Source organism: Falco biarmicus, chromosome 6 (genome assembly GCF_023638135.1).
Source record: "Falco biarmicus isolate bFalBia1 chromosome 6, bFalBia1.pri, whole genome shotgun sequence".
Taxonomy (NCBI): Eukaryota; Metazoa; Chordata; class Aves; order Falconiformes; family Falconidae; genus Falco; species Falco biarmicus.
Genome location: NC_079293.1, coordinates 55,813,830 through 55,831,780, shown reverse-complemented (window position 1 = coordinate 55,831,780; position 17,951 = coordinate 55,813,830). Strand labels below are relative to the sequence as shown.

At 40.2% G+C, this 17,951-nt stretch overlaps 2 protein-coding genes across 12 annotated transcripts in view; one reads left to right on the top strand and one right to left on the bottom strand.

The window, feature by feature from the left end:
* Window positions 1-8,241, top strand: part of L3MBTL3 (L3MBTL histone methyl-lysine binding protein 3) — an 84,338-nt gene extending 76,097 nt beyond the window's left edge. For all 11 annotated transcript variants that reach the window (XM_056343154.1, XM_056343160.1, XM_056343162.1 and 8 more), the window contains 3 exons: window positions 2,669-2,832; window positions 3,861-3,923; window positions 6,343-8,241. In XM_056343154.1, coding sequence (XP_056199129.1) covers window positions 2,669-2,832; window positions 3,861-3,923; window positions 6,343-6,486 — 371 coding nt within the window. In that variant the 3' untranslated portion in view covers window positions 6,487-8,241. The remainder of the gene's footprint in view (window positions 1-2,668; window positions 2,833-3,860; window positions 3,924-6,342) is intronic.
* Window positions 8,242-9,993: 1,752 nt separating this feature from the next.
* SAMD3 (sterile alpha motif domain containing 3) overlaps window positions 9,994-17,951 on the bottom strand; it is a 41,815-nt gene continuing 33,857 nt past the window's right edge. The window contains exons 8-11 of the mRNA XM_056343166.1: window positions 13,138-13,341; window positions 12,574-12,745; window positions 10,791-10,873; window positions 9,994-10,540 (exon numbers count right to left, since the gene is read on the bottom strand). Coding sequence (XP_056199141.1) covers window positions 10,256-10,540; window positions 10,791-10,873; window positions 12,574-12,745; window positions 13,138-13,341 — 744 coding nt within the window. The 3' untranslated portion in view covers window positions 9,994-10,255. The remainder of the gene's footprint in view (window positions 10,541-10,790; window positions 10,874-12,573; window positions 12,746-13,137; window positions 13,342-17,951) is intronic.

The window sequence follows — 17,951 nt, the reverse complement described above, 5'->3', positions numbered from 1 at the left end:
TTAACTGTTCTCCTAAATCATAGAATCATAGAATTGTTTAGGTTGGAAAAGACCTTTAAGATCATCAAGTCCAACCCATCCTCTCTCCAAATTAATTTTGTTCCCCAAAGAGAACTGTAAAGGATTCGCTGGAGAACAACAGAAGTTCATTTTAAATCAGTGTACCATATACAAATGCTGTCTTGCAAATAGGATTATGTCCGAATTGAGACATAAAGTGGAATACATGACATATTTTCTCTGGTCTACAAACACAGATTGTCTCTCTATGGGAAGCAGGGCTTGCAGAATGAGGAATACCAGAGCATGAGGATAGGGAGAGCTTTAGATGTCTGGTATTACAGCTGTAGATTGTAGCCAAAATGCTGTGCTTTGCGTTGTCTTTTGCAAGAAGTTACCCACACTAAACCTAAACTTCCTTTTGTCAGGGATGTGGTTATACCAGCTGCAGGCTTGGGGACTTCCTTTTCCTCCATATAGTTGGGTAAATCGGCACTTTACATGCTCCTTTTGTGCCGTTCATTTTACCTATGAGGCAGATACGAGATGGGGTGAGAACAGAGGCATTTTTGACCACATCCTCAAAAGCATTAGGCATTGCATTCCTTCCCATGTCAGTAAATAGAGCTCTTGAATGTGGATAGGTGGAGTACAAGGTTTAGCATTATGCAGTGTCATGTTCATGAACTTACTTTCTACTAACCTTGTTCATAACCAGCTAACCTGTGTTTGCTTGAAGTTTTCCAAAAAGACCAGCATGGATAGATGCCCAGCATAGATTTTTCATCTGTAACTGTTAGGATTTGACACTATTGAAAACACGGGATAGACAGGTAACCTTAGCTATTATTGCTGCTACTCACTATTCATGTACCTATATGCTTTTAGGTGTACCTATGTTTAAACATGTGCAAAAAATGGAGTGCAATTTCTTTGGACTTTTCTTCACACAGTATTGTCGTTTCCTAATTATGTTATAGTATCAATGTATTACATGTGTTGCAAATGGAAAACAAACAAAAAAAGCTAAATATTTCTATTTTCAGCTCTTAAGAGACCTTCTTTAGAAAGAAAAAATCAGGAGGGGATTCAAGGGAACAGTGAGAAAGATACTATTCGGTAAAACAGGCTTTACATTCAGCATGCTTACTGCCTTACAAGACTCTTTCTTTCTTGCTGAGAGTTTTAGTAGTAGTAGAAACTCTTAAGGAACATCTGAAGAACAACAGTGAAGTGTAAACAGACATTTAGAGTACTCATTTCCAAGAGTAAGAGTATGATGCTAGGAAAAAAATAAAGAGTCTATTAAAAAATTTAATCAGTGGGCTGACAATACTGACTAAATGGCTTAAGAGTCAACTTCTGAATAATTGACATTGATATAAAATGAGGGTAAGTATTGAAAAAACCAAAAATTTAAGCTAGAGTAGAGCAACACAAGCAAATGTAATCATATCCTGTATTGGCCACATTACATATTCTGGACCAGTCCCACAGTGCTGGCAAAAGTCTGTAGTAGGAATTTGTACCTTAGTTGTTGGGCACAAATGTGTGAAAACTAGAATGTTAAGGATAGGGAGAACTCTGAATAACAGCAACTTCCCAAAAACTGAAATAGAATGGAGCTGTAATAGAACTGAGCAATCCAAACAGAGATAGCACAGGGATTTGTGAGCGATTGCGTGAAGTCATGTTAGTAAGGAATATTAGGTATAGGTTCTTTGTTGGCTGTTTCATTCAGAAATTAATTCCAGAGCTTTTCTACAATTTGGCTCTGCAGTCGGGAAGCATTCAGGCCTGAGTTCATAGCAGGCACGTTGTTTTTGTGTTTGCAGTGGATCTAAATAAATGTAGATGTCTTACGCAGTTTGACGTCATTTGAGGCATGCCTCTTCACTCTCTCCTCCTACGCACATCTGCAACTGCTGCTGTTCTTCAGACACCAGCAGCAACAGCAGCATGTGGCTGAAGCCACCCTCCCACTGGTACATTACCTTTGAGGCCAGTGGGATGGAAGCTCATTCCTTCCATTATGGAGAAGCGAGATAAAAAGGGAAATGACTTCGTAAAAAAACCGTACCAGTATGGAGAAGTTACATGTTATTTCCCAAATAAAATGTTCAGTTAAAGTGGGAGCAAGGAATTTGCAGACATTTGTGTTTTTTCCTCAGAACTGAAAAACATTTTGTTGTGGATGAGGCATAAATGTTCTGTGGGCTGAAACTGTACAACTGATTCACTTGGAATTTTGTAGCAGTGCAGTGCTGCTTTTCATGAATTTGTAACAGCTCAGCCCTGGAATTAACTTAGTTCTTGTACTACTGTACATGTAGCTATTCAATGTAGGTGTGATTTATTGTATCAAAGTATTTAAAATTATGTGACCTGTGGTGTGGTATGCCAGCAGTTGTGTTGGCATAGAATTGTGTTGTGTCGGAAGAGACTTTTTCCACATGAGAGTAGTTATATTTATATAGAGCAAATACAATCACATTCATACTAGTGGAAGAACAGTCATGGTACCCCTCTTATTCTGATGTAAGCAAAATCGTACAGCTTGTGTAGGGAGGCCCATATGTATCAATAGAAATGAATGTGCTTTTACTGTGACTGATCTCATCACTGACTGAGGGATTTAACGCTTGTTTGTTGCTTCCTTTTATTGAAGATGTTGAAGAACCCAACACACAAAGACTTCTTTCTCAACCCGTTATTGTGTCTTCCAAGTTGCAAATCCCTGGCCTACCCTTGCGCTGGGAACAGCAGAGCAAGCTCCTTCCAAGTGTGGCTGGGATCCCAGCCAGTAAGGTTTCTAAGTGGAGTACAGATGAGGTAAGTTTCCCCTGTATCTTCTACCTCACTACAAGCCCTTGAAGTCTTCATTGATTCAAACCTTTAGATTAGCCGAGTAGATTAGCAGTAATGCATTAGTACTTCAAGGATTAGAGTCAGCCAGACCTAATCTAACAGAACCCCAAAATGCCCATTCAGCTGCCATCCAGCCCTGGAAGCATTAAGTATTAATTCATGTGTGTATAGATAGGTATAGATACAGATAGGTATGTATGTGTGTATATATTTTTTTCACTGGAGTTAAAAAGGGAAAGAAAAGTGCTAAATGTGTGGCCCAGATGGTCAGGTGCTCAAGGTCTACATCAACCACATCTAGTACCCACGCATACGTTCTGGAGGAATGGTTTAGGGATCAGCCCGGACCAAGGAGCTATTCCCGGTGCATAGTCTGTGTGTGGCACACTGTTTTGGAGGTGAGAGTACAGTGCTGAGTGGATTGGTATGGATATGGTCAGGCCATGACACCTGATTTCAAGATTAGAGCCCAATGACTGTTCAGGTACGTGTTAATGCTTGGATGTACAGGGTCTAGTTCCTGCTTTACTTCCAGAAGTATCTATGGCTAAGGAAATTTTCTGCAGCTGGGACAGTCAGATCTCTTCAGAGAAAAAAGAAGCATCAACTTTGAAAAAGAATTTGCTGATCTCTCTGCAGTAAAGAATAAAGAAGAGGAAGGCAGCAACCATTTCAGTTTGTGAGAACTGATCCACCAAGAGAAGATGCATGGTTCTGCATCTGCATGGATAGAGTAGCTTGAGTGATTTTGATGGAGTAGCCTCTCTCACTCTTAGATGTCCTGTGGACAAGGGTGGCACATGCTCTTTTAGTTTTCAGATTTTGTGAATCTTGTCCTTAAACACCCAGCTGCATGAGTCCACGTACTCGTAGAAGAAGGTAGAGCACCTAATATGAGGCTGTATCTAAAAAACTAATGATTGTCAACGTTTAAGAGTATTTTGAGAAGGCACGGGTCTTACTGAGTCTTTTGTTGTATACTTTGATGGCAGGTCTCTGAATTTATACGGAGTTTACCAGGGTGTGAAGAACACGGCAAGGTGTTTAAAGATGAGGTAGGTAAATTTTATTTAAAAAAGACACAGAATACAAAGCTCGGTGGAAAGATTAGTTTTATGTCATCATTAAAAATACATATAAACTAGTAGGATTAAGTGTATGTTTAAAATCATATGCACATGTATGGAAGATTAGGTTGGTTTGCAGGAAGGGCTGGAGTGGGAAAGAAGTAAAGAAGATAAAACTAGGTAAGTGTCAGCCAGGTCTCTCACGCTTCCCTAGCTTTGTTGCTGCAACTGAAGTTAAACTAATGGTAGAAGGGGAGGAACTTTGTGATTTACTACTGTTCTCTCTTCACCTGGTTTGAGGAAGTTTATAAGTGTGTTATTTTAGTTCTGCACTATGTTAATAATTAAATAAAGCAGAGCAGTTGTTCAAGATAACCACCTTTTAAAACTCTTGTCTGATCACACTTAGCTCTTGATGCTCTTCCTTCTGATACAGCCAGTTTAAGAATGTGATGTGAGTGAGCGGAAAGTGAAAAGATCTGAAGGTTTCTGATGAGGTTCAAAGGAGTCAGTACTTACTTTATGAGCATGCTACGCATGCATTCTGGTATATGAGAAGATTGTTGTGCCAAAGCTGTCATTAGGAAGTGATAGGGCTTTAAGGTACAATAGGCCTTTATAAGCTGGTTTGGCTTTTTCTTTTCCACTCAGAGGTTTGTAACTGCTGTTAATGCTTAGTTTCGAGAAGGCTGTTTGATCACAGATTGCCAGAGTGAGTAGTTCAGGTGCTTATCCCAGCCAGACCACCTGAATGGGCAGAGTCTGATACTGTAATATCCCAAGTCAGCCAGCCTTTCAGGTGAGGAATAATTGTCATCCTTAGACTTGAGAAGGCACCTACTGGGGAAAATACATACAGATGGCCCTACTGATGTCCTGCAACAAAAGTTTTCAGGCTGTTCTGTAGATTGTAATGGTTATTACAGTTGCTTATCAAAAGGACTGACAAGCTGCATTTCTGGGCTTTTTAAACTTGCTTAGATGTTAGACATTTTACAGTTGCAACAGGTATGCAGGTCTAGGTCATCCCTTATGTCACTTAGGGTGTCTTACCAATGAATTTAAGATCGACAAAAACTGGCATATTGCTAATCAAGTCAGCAGGTGGGAAGTGCCACAGAGATGAATGAGTCCTAAACGCTTTCATTCTCAGAGGTGTAAGGAAGTACTTCCCCTCTTTAGGATTTAGCCTCTCAGGCTTTGCCTGTGAGTAGTAAATGAAACCTCTCCCAGTGAGGCCAACTGGCATGGACTGACTGGCATCAGTAAGGCTTTCAGTAGGTAGAAGGTGCTGGTTCAGACTTTTGCTGTGGAAATAAACCCTCATCCTGCTTATATTAAGAGGCTGCAAAAAGGTGGGCACCCCCATGTTCACACACTTCTGGTTCTGAGTCCACCCAGTCTGGGTTAGTGCACAAAATGAGTAGAAAGTAACTGTGGCAACTGTAACTGTATGTTTCTGTTCCCACTGCAGTGCTCCTCACAACTTAGTGCTGGGGTGTACCTTGCAGGCTTCCTTTGCAGCGTGTCTGATTCAGAAAGCTTGTCTTCTAGAAACTTAAATTATACTGTTCTTGTCTCAAATTAGTATCTTCAAGCCTAAGCAGTGTTCCTGACTTAACCACACTTGGCTTTTAGGTCTAGCTATCCTGCTTATGTTGCACTGAAAATTTACTGTAGATACCCAAGTGGCTTGAAGTTTACACAAGAAAAGTGTTGGCCCCATTGAAGCCCTTGGAAGTGAGGGCCTTGTGGCTCATCATGTTCAGATTTAGTGCTCCTGCTGACAGAGCGATTTGCTTACAGGAGAATATTGACTTGTAATGTTGCTTAAAATAGCAGAAAAAATACTCAGTTTTTTGAGAAGTTGTGTTTGTGTCAAAGAGGCAGTATTATGTAGCCTGGTCCCTGTTTGCATCTGGGACCAAATTAATTTTAATTTGCTATTTAATGAACAAAAGGGGGTGGTCTGAAGGGAGTTCCAGTTCTGCAGCTGGGAGTGAAATCCAGAAGCTTTCTTATCGAGGCTTGCATAAAAGGAGTACCTCAGATGTTAAAAAGCGTTACTGTGCTGCAGTACAGTTGAATTCTACTTCATTTACACATTTTACTTTTCAGTAGCTTTTACTTTATGTTGTCAGTATAAAAATAAGAACTGGTTAGCTAATAGCTAGCCAAATGGTTGTTTTCAAGCAGAAGGATGGTAATCCAGCTCTTTTGGACTGGCTGATCTGTCTAAAAGGTTGAAATCAAAGCTCTCCTGAAAGCATTTGAAAGTGTTTTGTATTTAGCCATTTCTTTACACTGTCTGAAATTGCTGGGAATTTTCTTTTCATGTTTTCTGAAACATCTATACTGCTGCACTGTCAGACCTATTAATAACTTTGTGTGTTTTTTTCTTTTAAAGCAAATTGATGGAGAAGCATTTCTGCTAATGACCCAATCAGACATAGTCAAAATAATGAGCATTAAACTGGGACCAGCTCTAAAAATCTTTAATTCCATTCTGATGTTCAAAGCTGCAGAGAAAAACTCACACAATGAACTTTGAAGATAATGGAAAATGTGTATGAGCCAGCTTTCTCCACCGGAGCTCATGTTTTATTCAAAGCACAAAGACTTGCTAGAACTGTTGAGTAAGGACTCTCAGAAAGGAAGAAACATAGGTTCAGCACTGGTGGACTATTTATATTCTCCTAGAGCCAGTACATCTGAATCCTTCTGGGAAGTGTTCAAGCTTTTGAGAAGGTACTGTGTAACAACCGAGTCAGCTAGTCTTATTTACCAAACTAATGGCGCTAATTCTCCATGGATGGTTAGGATCCCTAACTTTCTCTGGACATCAAGAAAACCTTCATTAATTATTTATGCTGTATTATATAAGGGAACCTTAATATTTTCTAAGAATTCTTGAATTCTACTTCATGTACCCATTTTACTTTTCAGAAGCTTTTACTTCATATTATCAAAATAAAAACTGATTAGCCAAAAATTAGGCTACAGGTAGCCAGATGAGACTGTTATGGCTAATATGTATTTGTGCCATAGTTTGAAAATGAAACACTTAACGTTACATATGTGACACTTTATGCTACAGCATATAACTTTACAGATTATAAAACTGTCTGTTTGCTTGTAACAAAACAAAACAAACCATGTTGGGGTTGAAATTATAATGCTTTTTTGATAACTGAATGTTTTTACTTTTGCACGATTAAAAAAACGTTATGTGAGTTTTTCCACCAGCATCTTTAATGTATTTTACCAAAAGATCAGTATAGAGAAGGCTGCAACTGAAAAATAAAGTTTGACTTCATAGAAGAGTTTTTGTTTATGCTGCACAATAAAGTCCCAGCCTTTTACATGGAAGCCTACTAAAGTTGTTCAGCTCATGAAAGAAAATACATGTATTTTGAGGTAAGGACATCAGCAAAAAAGAAAATATATTCATTAGTGTCTGCACATGCCAGTCTCCAGTATAGTTACCACAACAGTGGAGATAAACTGTGTGCTAAAGCTAGGACTGCTGCTCTGTCTTTGTATTTGACATAGGGGTGTTTTCCCAGTGGTGGGAAAATTATTTCACTCACCACTTCCTAGTTGGAAAGTCTTATTTATAAATGAATAAGGCATAGGGGGAAAGATAAAGCGTGGAGGAAAAGGTTACTTAAATGCATATAGTGCATCGGCATATCCTAGATGTAAAATGCATGCATTTCACTGGGTCATTAGTAGGCTGCAGATGCCACCAGCAGGTACTTCGGTGAGGCAACCTTCCTTCTTGGAGGATTATTACAACAGTTCGTCAGGGAAAGTCATTGCACTTGGTATATATATGTAAGATGTAAACCAGATGCACTTTATGGGAGAAAGCCTAGCCACCTGTATACTGAGGACTGTTCTAGAATGTTAGTTTTGCAAGAAGAGAGAGGAGTTGGATCAAGATTTTTGGCAGCCCTCTTAGTGCTGCAGTGGGCAGTTGCTCAGCCTTTAGAGCTGAGAACAAACAGCATTTCCGTTGCACAGAGCTGGGAGAATTTTACATCTTCCCACAGATTTTGCTAGGCTGTTCTTTGGCTGGAGTTCCTTAAGATTTCAAGAACTCTCTGTGCCCCTTCCAGATCATGTAGATGACTGGTACCTGCCATAAGAAGAGGTGAAACAGGGTCAGTATGAAGTAAGTTGCATTGCTCTGTTAATTTCCTTCCATGGCATTGCATAAATAATATTTTTACATTTTGTTCAATATTTGTACATTCAGATTGCACTCTTATTGTACTACAAAACAAATAAAACCTGAACTGGAGCCGTCTGTTACATTTGTGTGTGCCCAGGATTCTCAGATGAACCCGGCTGTTCCCCTGGTATAGAGTAATTCCTCACCGTAGCTCAATGTGGCTATGAGTTTAAAAAAGCAACTCTGCTGCCGCTGTCTGCCCTCTGCCTAAGCACTTACTCCTCAGGCTCACAGGACACTTGCTGTCAGAATCAGAATCCTGTTTATGGACCTAGATTTTGTCACTGGCAGAAGCTGAGGTTGCCTATGCAGATCACTAGAATGCCAAATCCTTGTTTTCTTTCCTTCTGTCCTTCTATGTAGTTTATTTTCCTTGACCCTCTGTGCCTCTCCCCGGTGCCAGGTCTGTAGCCTGCAGTGAGAACCATTCAAGAGATTTGCTGCTCGACAGAGATTACTTGGGGTTGTTAACAGCTCCCTGAATTCTTAGATACCTACAGAGTGCTGTGGTTTAAGAAATGGGTTCAAATTAATACTGTTCGCAAGATGTAGAATAAACCTCACTTCAGTGGTACAGAGCCCAGTTTTATATCCATACAGCTGTCACAACGGGGAGGACATGCATAATCCTTACTTTTGTATCCTGTGTGATGACGTAGCAGGGTGTAGCCAACTCAGTTACAAAAACTACACCCAGCACATTCACTCAGAAACTAAAAACACTCAGGAGACCTATTGAATCTTTAGAATGTCAGTTGGTATTGGTTTGTATGTTGTGTTGGAGGTGTCCCAGCTGTCACACTGGTAAAGGTTGTCCCCTGATTTCCATTGGAGCCACATGAAAAATCCTGAGACTTCAGCAAGAGTTTGGACATTAAATGCAGCGATCTGCCCTCACGCTGCAGCATCTCCCACTGTCATCCCTGCGTTGGAGTCACGCCTGCACAGCCAAGCTTTACCGCAGCTTCTGTGGTCTTCCAAGCTGTGTGTTTGAGTGTTAAAGAATTGTGGTGACCACAAATACTGCTTGGCCTACACAGATGTTTTTAGAAATGGTGGGAGGTTGATCTTTTTGGTAAAATGCAGTGTTTTAATAAAAAGCCATTTTGATTTCTAATTAATGCAGTGGGTCATGTTTGCTGGCTGCTGTTACTGTCCATCACTAGGCACCTGGCGAAAGCTGTGCACTGTCAGGCAGTAACCCCTGGGGTTTCCAGACATGCAGGAGTTAAGAGGAGCATGTTAGGGAGAAAAGGAGGCTGTGGAAGAAGAGAGGAAAGGGCCTCCGATCTGTGTGGGCAGGCAGGAGAACCACCACGTGAAGAAAGCTGATCTGTTCTGGAGAACAACTTCAGAAAGAAAATGTGGCGTTTTCTCACCGGCACCAAAGCTGTGGTTACAAATGCACATGGCAGCATCCCAGATAAGTCATTCTTGCTACTTTGAGAGCTCATCTTAGAATCCCTACTTAGCAAATTCAGAATTAATGTTAAAAACAACAACAACAACAACAAAGAAAAAAAGAAGAATGTTGCATACATGGAGAAAATAATGAAAACTCAATTCTGAAAATTAAATATCAGGGCCACCATTTTAAAACACAACAATTATTATAGTAGTCTTTCAGTGATCATAATATAATGAAATGATGGTAATAAGTAAATCTTTAATTTGTGCCACTTTAAAACATTAACTGTATTAACATCTGAAGCAGCAAAGTGCTCACGTTAGCTTACAATGTGTTTTTTAAATTCTGACAGTCAAAATATTATTTGAAATTGTCAAATGCTCCATCCATATGGAAAAATAATAAACGACACATGCAGTAATCTAAAAAAGTTTATTGTCTGTAATGTCTCTAGACTGCTTTAGAATTTCCATTTAAAATAATGAAAATGCTTAGGTTTTAATTTTTTTAAAAGTAACGAGTACAATTAAAAAAAAGGGGGGGCATTATTAAACATAACTATTACAAATATACAGACATTTTCACCAGAAAGAATGGCACTGATTTATCTTCACAACAAAGGGATTTATTTTGACAGAATGTCAAATGCTCCCGAGAGGAGCGCTGTGTACACCATCAGATACCGGGATACTCTGGTGCTTCCAGCCCTCTCTTTACCTGGGTGGGCAGGGATGCTGGGCTCCTCACCTCAAAGACCAGGGACTCCAGGAAGTTCAGCGTCCTGTGGATTCTCTTTGGGCATGGGATATCGAAGACATGAAATGCAGCCACCAGTGCTGCCAGGGCCATTGTGCAGTCATCGAGCTGGGCTAGCTCTTCTCTTTGTACATACAGCGCAAACTCACATGAATTCACATTGAAGGGATTTTTTACTTCCAACACTGGTGTCACCACCTTTACCTAAATTAAAAAGAAAGATCCTTCAAATGATGCCACAGCACTGCTTTGTTGAACGGGACGGAGAATTCAGTAAACCTAATAACAGTGCTTTGAATATAGCTCATATTTCTATGAACATTTGCCTTTACCCAAAAGGCGGGCTAATGTCATCCTTTTCCACGAACTCAGCTGAGCCACCAAAAGGCCAGGCAATGTGCCCAGGCAGCTGATGCAAGGAAGAGGCCAAGACTACTGGTGCTCTGCCTCCTACCTCCTCGTTCACAGCAGCAAACAGACTGGAATCGTCTCCAAAGACATCCGGCAGGAGTAAACATGCAGCAGTCATTTTCATATCTGTCAAAGAAGAGGATTTCTGCTAAATTACAAATGAAAACATTCTGACACTGCAGTATCATCCTGGAAAAGCAGATTGCAGCCTATGTAATAGTTAACAGCTAAGCAGGTTAACTGTTGTTAGGTCCGTTTTGAAGAGTAGTTTGTACCACAGTGAAGTTTTAGGCACCTGAGCTGGCAATGGCCATTAGTATTCAAATCATTCATGCACTCTGCTACTTAATAATACAATTAAATTTCTGTCACAATAAGTAAGTAGGCCTTTGGGTTGCTTCTAGTGGAGTTTGCAAGCTGAGTAGTCCTCCTGCCCCCACTGCCCATCCCCAAAGGCCTCTCTCCCCAGTAAATCAGATGTCTCCGGGGAGTCCTGTTGCCAGAGGACTCCACGTTGAAGGCTGTGGTACAGTCGGATGCTGCAGGACCTCCTGGCACATGGTACCTGCTACCCCTCTGGTGCAGCACTTACTGACTGTAACATCTTTTTTGCAAGTCAGACTTCTGGTGTCGTACGTTTCACTGAGCCTAGTTTGTCAGGCGTTTGTTATCCAGGTGCCAGGTCAAGTTGTTTGTGAGAGAAAAACAGGAAAGTAAAGGCTTTGGGACTTTACTAAGGTATGAGTTCAAATCTTTGTGGACATGTTTTATAAGAAAAGGGGAAAGGACAGCACCCGTAGCTTTCTAAGGCCAAAGGTGTGAGTAGAAAGTCCATAAAGGCTTTGAGGATTAGGCTGTTCATTGACCCTTTTTAATCCATCATGAGCCTATTGAGTACTGGTGGGTTTAAGCTTAAAGAAAATCTCAGTATTTTAACCTTTTCTGTTGCTTTTTTAAGAAATAGCCTGGTAATAAAAGGAGTGAAACTGCTGTAGGAAACACACATGTTCATAGTGTGTCACCTTTGATTTGACATCCTGGCATTATGCCTGTTTGATAGAAAATGACAGTCTAAGGAGCACTTCTCACAGAGCTAAGCTCAGGCATAGGCATCGATAGAGCTGCAGTTTGGGAACGGTAACAATTCTAACTGCTTCAAAGGTTTTGTCCCTGCAGAACCGCAATCCCCAGCCTTCTCACACAGAAAGGTGAGCGGCAGCAGGTGCTTGCTCCCTGGCAGCCAGTAAGCCAAACACATCAAGGTATGTGGACCTCGTTGCGTGCCCGTGGTACCTGCTCGCCAGTGGTACCAGTTCCCGTGCTTGCTCCTGCAGTGTGGCTCTGCAGAGATGAGGTACTTGAAACACACTTGGTGGTAACTCTTTCTTTTATCTCACTGGGATAAAGACTTTAACCATAGAAACAGTACCTCTCTTTCTAAAGGAAATGATCTCTTTCTTTTTCTGGGACAATTTCTCTTTCTAAACCAGAAAATTAGTCTTCTGTGTGTATTTTTAGAAAATAATAAGCATTCTTTTATGTATCTAGAAATACATAATTCTGTTCATCTAGCAACACTTATTTTAAGGTAGTTACTAACTTTATCAAACCTGGAGTCTTTTATTCAATAGAAAAAAAAGTTCCAATACCTGACTGATTTAATTTTCCTAGTAATTTCTTAGTTTTTATTCCTAATGCTTCCCTATCACTATATATTTTTCAAGCAACCATGGCATTTAAAAAATGTGTTTGCAATGAAATTGGAGCTAGTTTAGTTATATAAGAACAAAAGTCTGCTATTCAGAGTGTAGAAGATTTGTACTGACATTTCAGAATGTCTTCCTCTGTGTGCCGCTTCAGATTTTCTTGCAGCATAATGTTAATTGGATTATTCCTCACCACATACAAAGATAATATGTTTTCTGAATAAATCTCCAAAATCTCAACTGTTTTCTTATAAATGTCCATTTGCGTGAGAAGCTGGAACTCCCTAAAAAGCTAAAAGAAAAACAAATATTTGATATTATTGCAATCCTCAAAACCAAAACTGAAAACAACACGAGGTGCACACTTTGAAGATAGGATAAAAGTAGCTCAGTAAAATAAGATTATAAACTGGAGGGGATGGTTTAATTTCTTTTCCAAGCAGGGAAGAAATACATCAGGTAACACCACCATACTTCAAAGAACCCACTAGTGTTGTGTGTGGCATGTTTAACACAGGACTGGTGAATCTTTCAAAGTGAGGTTAGCAGCAAAAATATGAGTTAGATTAATGAGAACAGTGTCGATGGTTACTTCACTGGAAACATCCAGTAAAATATGTGCCCATGGTTGTATCACATCTATAACACAGAATTCAATGTCAGTATTAAAAATAGCTCTGTTACCTGATAAGGGCATTTTAGGAAGGGAAATAGTCTAAGAATGTCTTTTAAAGGTGCCTTATTTCGTATCATCTTTCTCCGTATTTCTATTGTCACATTCATTCTGTTATCCACTTCTTTCCAGTTCCTCTGAGTTTTCATATATTCTTGCTTAAGCCACTTAATATGTACATCCATTGCACTGCCTTCAAGAGGAATAGGTTCTTCCTATCAAGAAATGAAGGACAGAATCATAACAAGTCAGCTAGCGTTTTTATCGGGCGTAGTTTGTGTGACTTGAGTGTAGTCAAAGTGTGGTCAAGCTTAGCAGAAAGTACCTGTAGTATGGGTTTAGTACCAGTTCTGTGAGCTCACCCTTATAGTTAATAGTCATATTTAGATCTGCTTTCATATAATACTATCAGCCAAGACTCCCAAACTGAAATTACGTATCTGAGGATGTCCATGAAATTCCTGTGCTGTGTCTGGTTTGCCTAATTGTGGTTTATTTGAAATTAGTAGGCAGTTCTAATGATGACTCAGTATTTAGCAATATTATCTCTGTATTACCAAGATAAATAGTATTTTCTTCTTACTCATACAGGTCCTAAAAGCGGGACAATTAACTTTCACATTTATGCAGCTGAGGTATTTACCCCCAAGAAGACCAGCTGAACTAAGAAAACTCTTAATGCATTTTTTTAATTTAATGCAACTCTTAAGCATCATTTAAGGAGTTTGACTGTTAGTGTTTTCAAAAAGTTATGCTGTACTTTAAGATCGTTAACAGCCTTCTTCGAAACTGTTATTATTGTCCCTGCTGTAATTCCAAACCCAGTAATTACTAAGAGGAGGAGTGGCTATCCAAAGCAGTACATCAGTGGCAGTCGCCTAGGGCTTTTTAGCTTCTGTTCGAGGATGCAGTGAATTTGCTCATTGAAACAAGCTGAGACAACATACAGATGCACAGTTAGTACAGTTACCGCGCTCAGGCTGCATTTACACTGGCGTTTCCTATGCGTATTGTCACCAATGTAGCTGTTGTCTGTGTCAGTGGTGGCCTCTGGGTCAACGCCAGAGGGAGTCAAGACACTTAGTCCTGTTGCCCAGAACATTTAAGATGCAGAGCTGCAAAACACACAACGTCCAAAACTGCTTCACACTGCTCTGTACGTGCAATTAAACTTTCCAGTCTAATTAACATCCTTTTTTTAGATTGTGCAGGTGGTATTCCGGGAATGGTTGCATAAGGTACACAATTAAAAAAACTGTCTCCCTTCTAGTGTATATCTATGGATTTCAATAGCCATTGGGATCACAGAAGAAAAGAAAAAAAAAAAGTCCTGCATGCAGGACAGGTACCTACCATGACCTGGCCCTTGCTAGGATGCTGTATTAGCACAGTCTGCACTCTTTCTAATAGAGGATTTTAGTCTTAATTGTATTGCAACAGGAGTGTTTGTGACCAGCTTGAGCAGGCATTCCTGTCCTCGCTGCGCAGGAACAGAGTTGGTGGGTCAAGACAAATTAGTCCCATACTCTACCTGTCTGAGAAGAGTGCTGGGAAGAAGTATAAAGTAAGGGTGAGCGTGTAGTGGTACTTCCCTTGAGTTCTGTCAAGACTCCACTGAACTGAAGTTCATTGACTGCCAAGGATTGTGTCTTTATATTTAACAGCCTTCAGTAGATTTTCTCCTTCCATTGTTTCTCCCAGTCACTTTTCCAGCTCTCATAAAATCATACCTCCCATAACATCCTGCGTTAAATTTGACACTTTAACTATGCATTGTCAGAAGAAATTAAATTTTTTCGTGTTTTCTCCTGCTGCTTCAGCCTTCTAATTATTGTACAGGATTCAAAACCTATTCACCATCTCCTTGCCACTGTAGTTTTATAGCTATCTCATATTCTGTCCTCAGCCATCTCTTTTGCCAGCCAAGACCGTCCTAAGCTATTTAATCATTCCATATATAAAAGCTGATCCATACTTTCAATTATCATTGTTATTTTCTTTGCATATTTTCTAATGTCACTACAGCCTTTATGAAATGGGCACAGTAAAACTTAAAAATACTAGTTGAAATGCAGGGACACCACAGGTACATACAATAAAATAATGTGCTCCCTTTTTGTTTCTTTCTTCAATAATTCTGAGCATTCAATATACATTTTGGATTACTGCTTAGCATTGTCCCCAATTTTTTTTAGCATAACATCAAAATATAATTTGTGAACGGTACTAGTAAGCTCAGAGCCCATCACTTTAATTGTTAGGACTGGGTTTTCTCCTTGTGCCTCGTTTTTCATCTATCACTATTGAATTTTACCTGCTGTTTTTTTGGCCCATCACTGAGTAGCATGGGGTCCTTCTGCAATTCTTCAGTCCGTCTTTGTCTTTAGTACCCTTAGCATCACCAGATGTGGTCAGCCAATGATTCTCCTTTTTCCACGTCATTTAGAAATACATTGAATGGCATAAACTAAGCATTAATAATCTTTTCAACTGTAAATCCCAACTATTTCTGCCTTGCCTTCTTTGTTCTATCTTAACTGCTTATCCATGCAAGGACCTTCCTGCTTATCCCCTCAGATTATATCCTGTAAAAGCCTTTGAAAGGCATCTGGTGAAATCTCTTCTGAAGTTAAACTATGTCAGCTGGATTTCCTGTGTCCTCAGGGTTGTTGAATACTTCAAAGAACTATTGAATTTATGAAAAAATACTTCTGTTTACCAAAACTTTGTTGATTCCTTCCCAATGTGTTCATCTCTTGGGTCTGCATTACAGTTCTTGCCAATTTGGCCAGTAAAGAGGTTTCTTGGTCAGTATGTTCCCTAGCTCTCTCCTGAAACTCTGGAAACTGGCATCAAATTAGCTACCTCAAATTTTCTAGTGCCATGTTTCATGAGACAAATTGCACATCACAGTTAGAAAATTACCTATTTTATCCTTGGACATGTCCGAAAATTTTGCACAGATACTCGGTCCTGGGAACGTGTTAGTATATGATTCTGTAACCTCTTTACTGGCACGCCAATCTGAGACAGATGCCCTGGTGCTGCCTGTGAAGAATGGTCCCAGTAACGTGATCACCTGAACTCCTTTTCTGAGAATCCTTGCAAAGTCTGTTTAGTTTTTCTGGTATGGCTTTATATTCTGCAAACCCTCCTGCACCTAGAGAGTGCACCCTGAGCACTCCTGTCCTTCAGCAGCATCAGGCTTTTCCTGCTTCTCACCTGGTTGAAAAAGCCTTTGTAAGCAGTGCAGAAAAGGCAGAAAACCACAAAAAAATTCTGTGCAAATCTCCAGCAGATTGCTCACAGTCATCAAAGCACTGTTTTGCTGCTAGCGTGTCATCTCTGCAAGCTCCCGGCATCAGTGTTTGGTGGGTTTTGGTATCTATTTTTTATCGGTTACTGACTTTGAATACCATTCTAGTATTCATACAGCCCCACGTGGGCCGTTCAGCTGCACCTTAACCTGCTCACACTTGCAGTAAGTTGGAAGGACTGTCTCTTGATTCAGCACGACCACTGCACAAAACCAGGGGCTGGTCCATTCTTGTCATCTCAAGCACACTTTCTCACACATGCACACACACACACACACACACACACACTTGGGCAATCGTTCATGGCTTTTTACTTACATTTATGTTTTTTACTCTGGGCAAGAGCTAGTTTGAAGCCTCTGGCTCCAAACAGCTCCATTACTACTGGCTTCTCCTGTGGGTCTGTTTCCAAGCCTCCTGCCTGTAGAGCAGGAGCTTCTTCAGCTACCTGACATGGAGCACAGCAGCTTATTTCAAGAAGAGCTGTCACCTTCAGTGCCTTACTTGCAGAGGCAGAACAGCAAAACAAACTCAACCCAGTGTGCCGTGACCACAGACAAACTGACAGGGTTGCTTAGAAACAGTGAGAAGAACAAGTTGCGACCTTTACTCCAGCTTATCTTCATCTCCCTTGTCAAGGCAAACACCTCTGGCGTTGATGGACTTTTCATGTAGTCAGCTCTGTCCTCAAGAACTAGTTTAGCTAGTGACATTACTAATTACCTAAATGAGACCATCTGACATTTTTGTAAGCACCAATGGCAAGCTACCAGTAGAAATATGGCAGTAGTACAAGGAAGAATTGCTGTCATACCTATCTACGGGGGGGAAAAAAAGTGATGGAAAGCCAAACTTTGTTGTTTAAGTCATCCGCTACATATGAGTAACATAAGCAGAAGTCAGTGTTAGGACTGGGTTTCTTACAGTATTCAGCTTGCTTAGAGCAATCGCCATCTGTAACCTTTCCATCTTTTTAAGCTGCACTTCTAGGCTGAAGAAAGGTAGTTCTGAAATTTAAGATCTTTAACATAGGTTGTTTAAACTAGTAGTCTATTTAATAGATATATGTAGCCAGCCATAAAACACATTATAAAACTTCAGTCAAGTAATAGAGCTCCAGAAATGTACCAGATCTGTAGTAGCAGTGTTTGGATACCAATTAATGAGAGTTCTCAACTGGTCTTAATAAGCCAGTGCTGCTGTTTCAGAGATTACTTCTTGTTTAGTAAAGTGCAGTGGAAACAACAAATAATGTTTATGTACCTTGAGGATGGGCAATGGTAAGTATGATGTAAAACACTTGGGATGTTGTAAAACAATGCTGCGCATGCAGTGAAAGAGCAAGTGAGTACTGAGTTCTAGGGTTGGCATTAGCAACCCAAGTTGCTATGATTTTGGGGACTCCTTGACTATATACAGTGGCAGGCCTGTGCCTTTTATATCTAAACACTTCATTTTGTGTCTGGACGGTGTCATTCCTACTGGGGAATACAATCACTATACTGTAG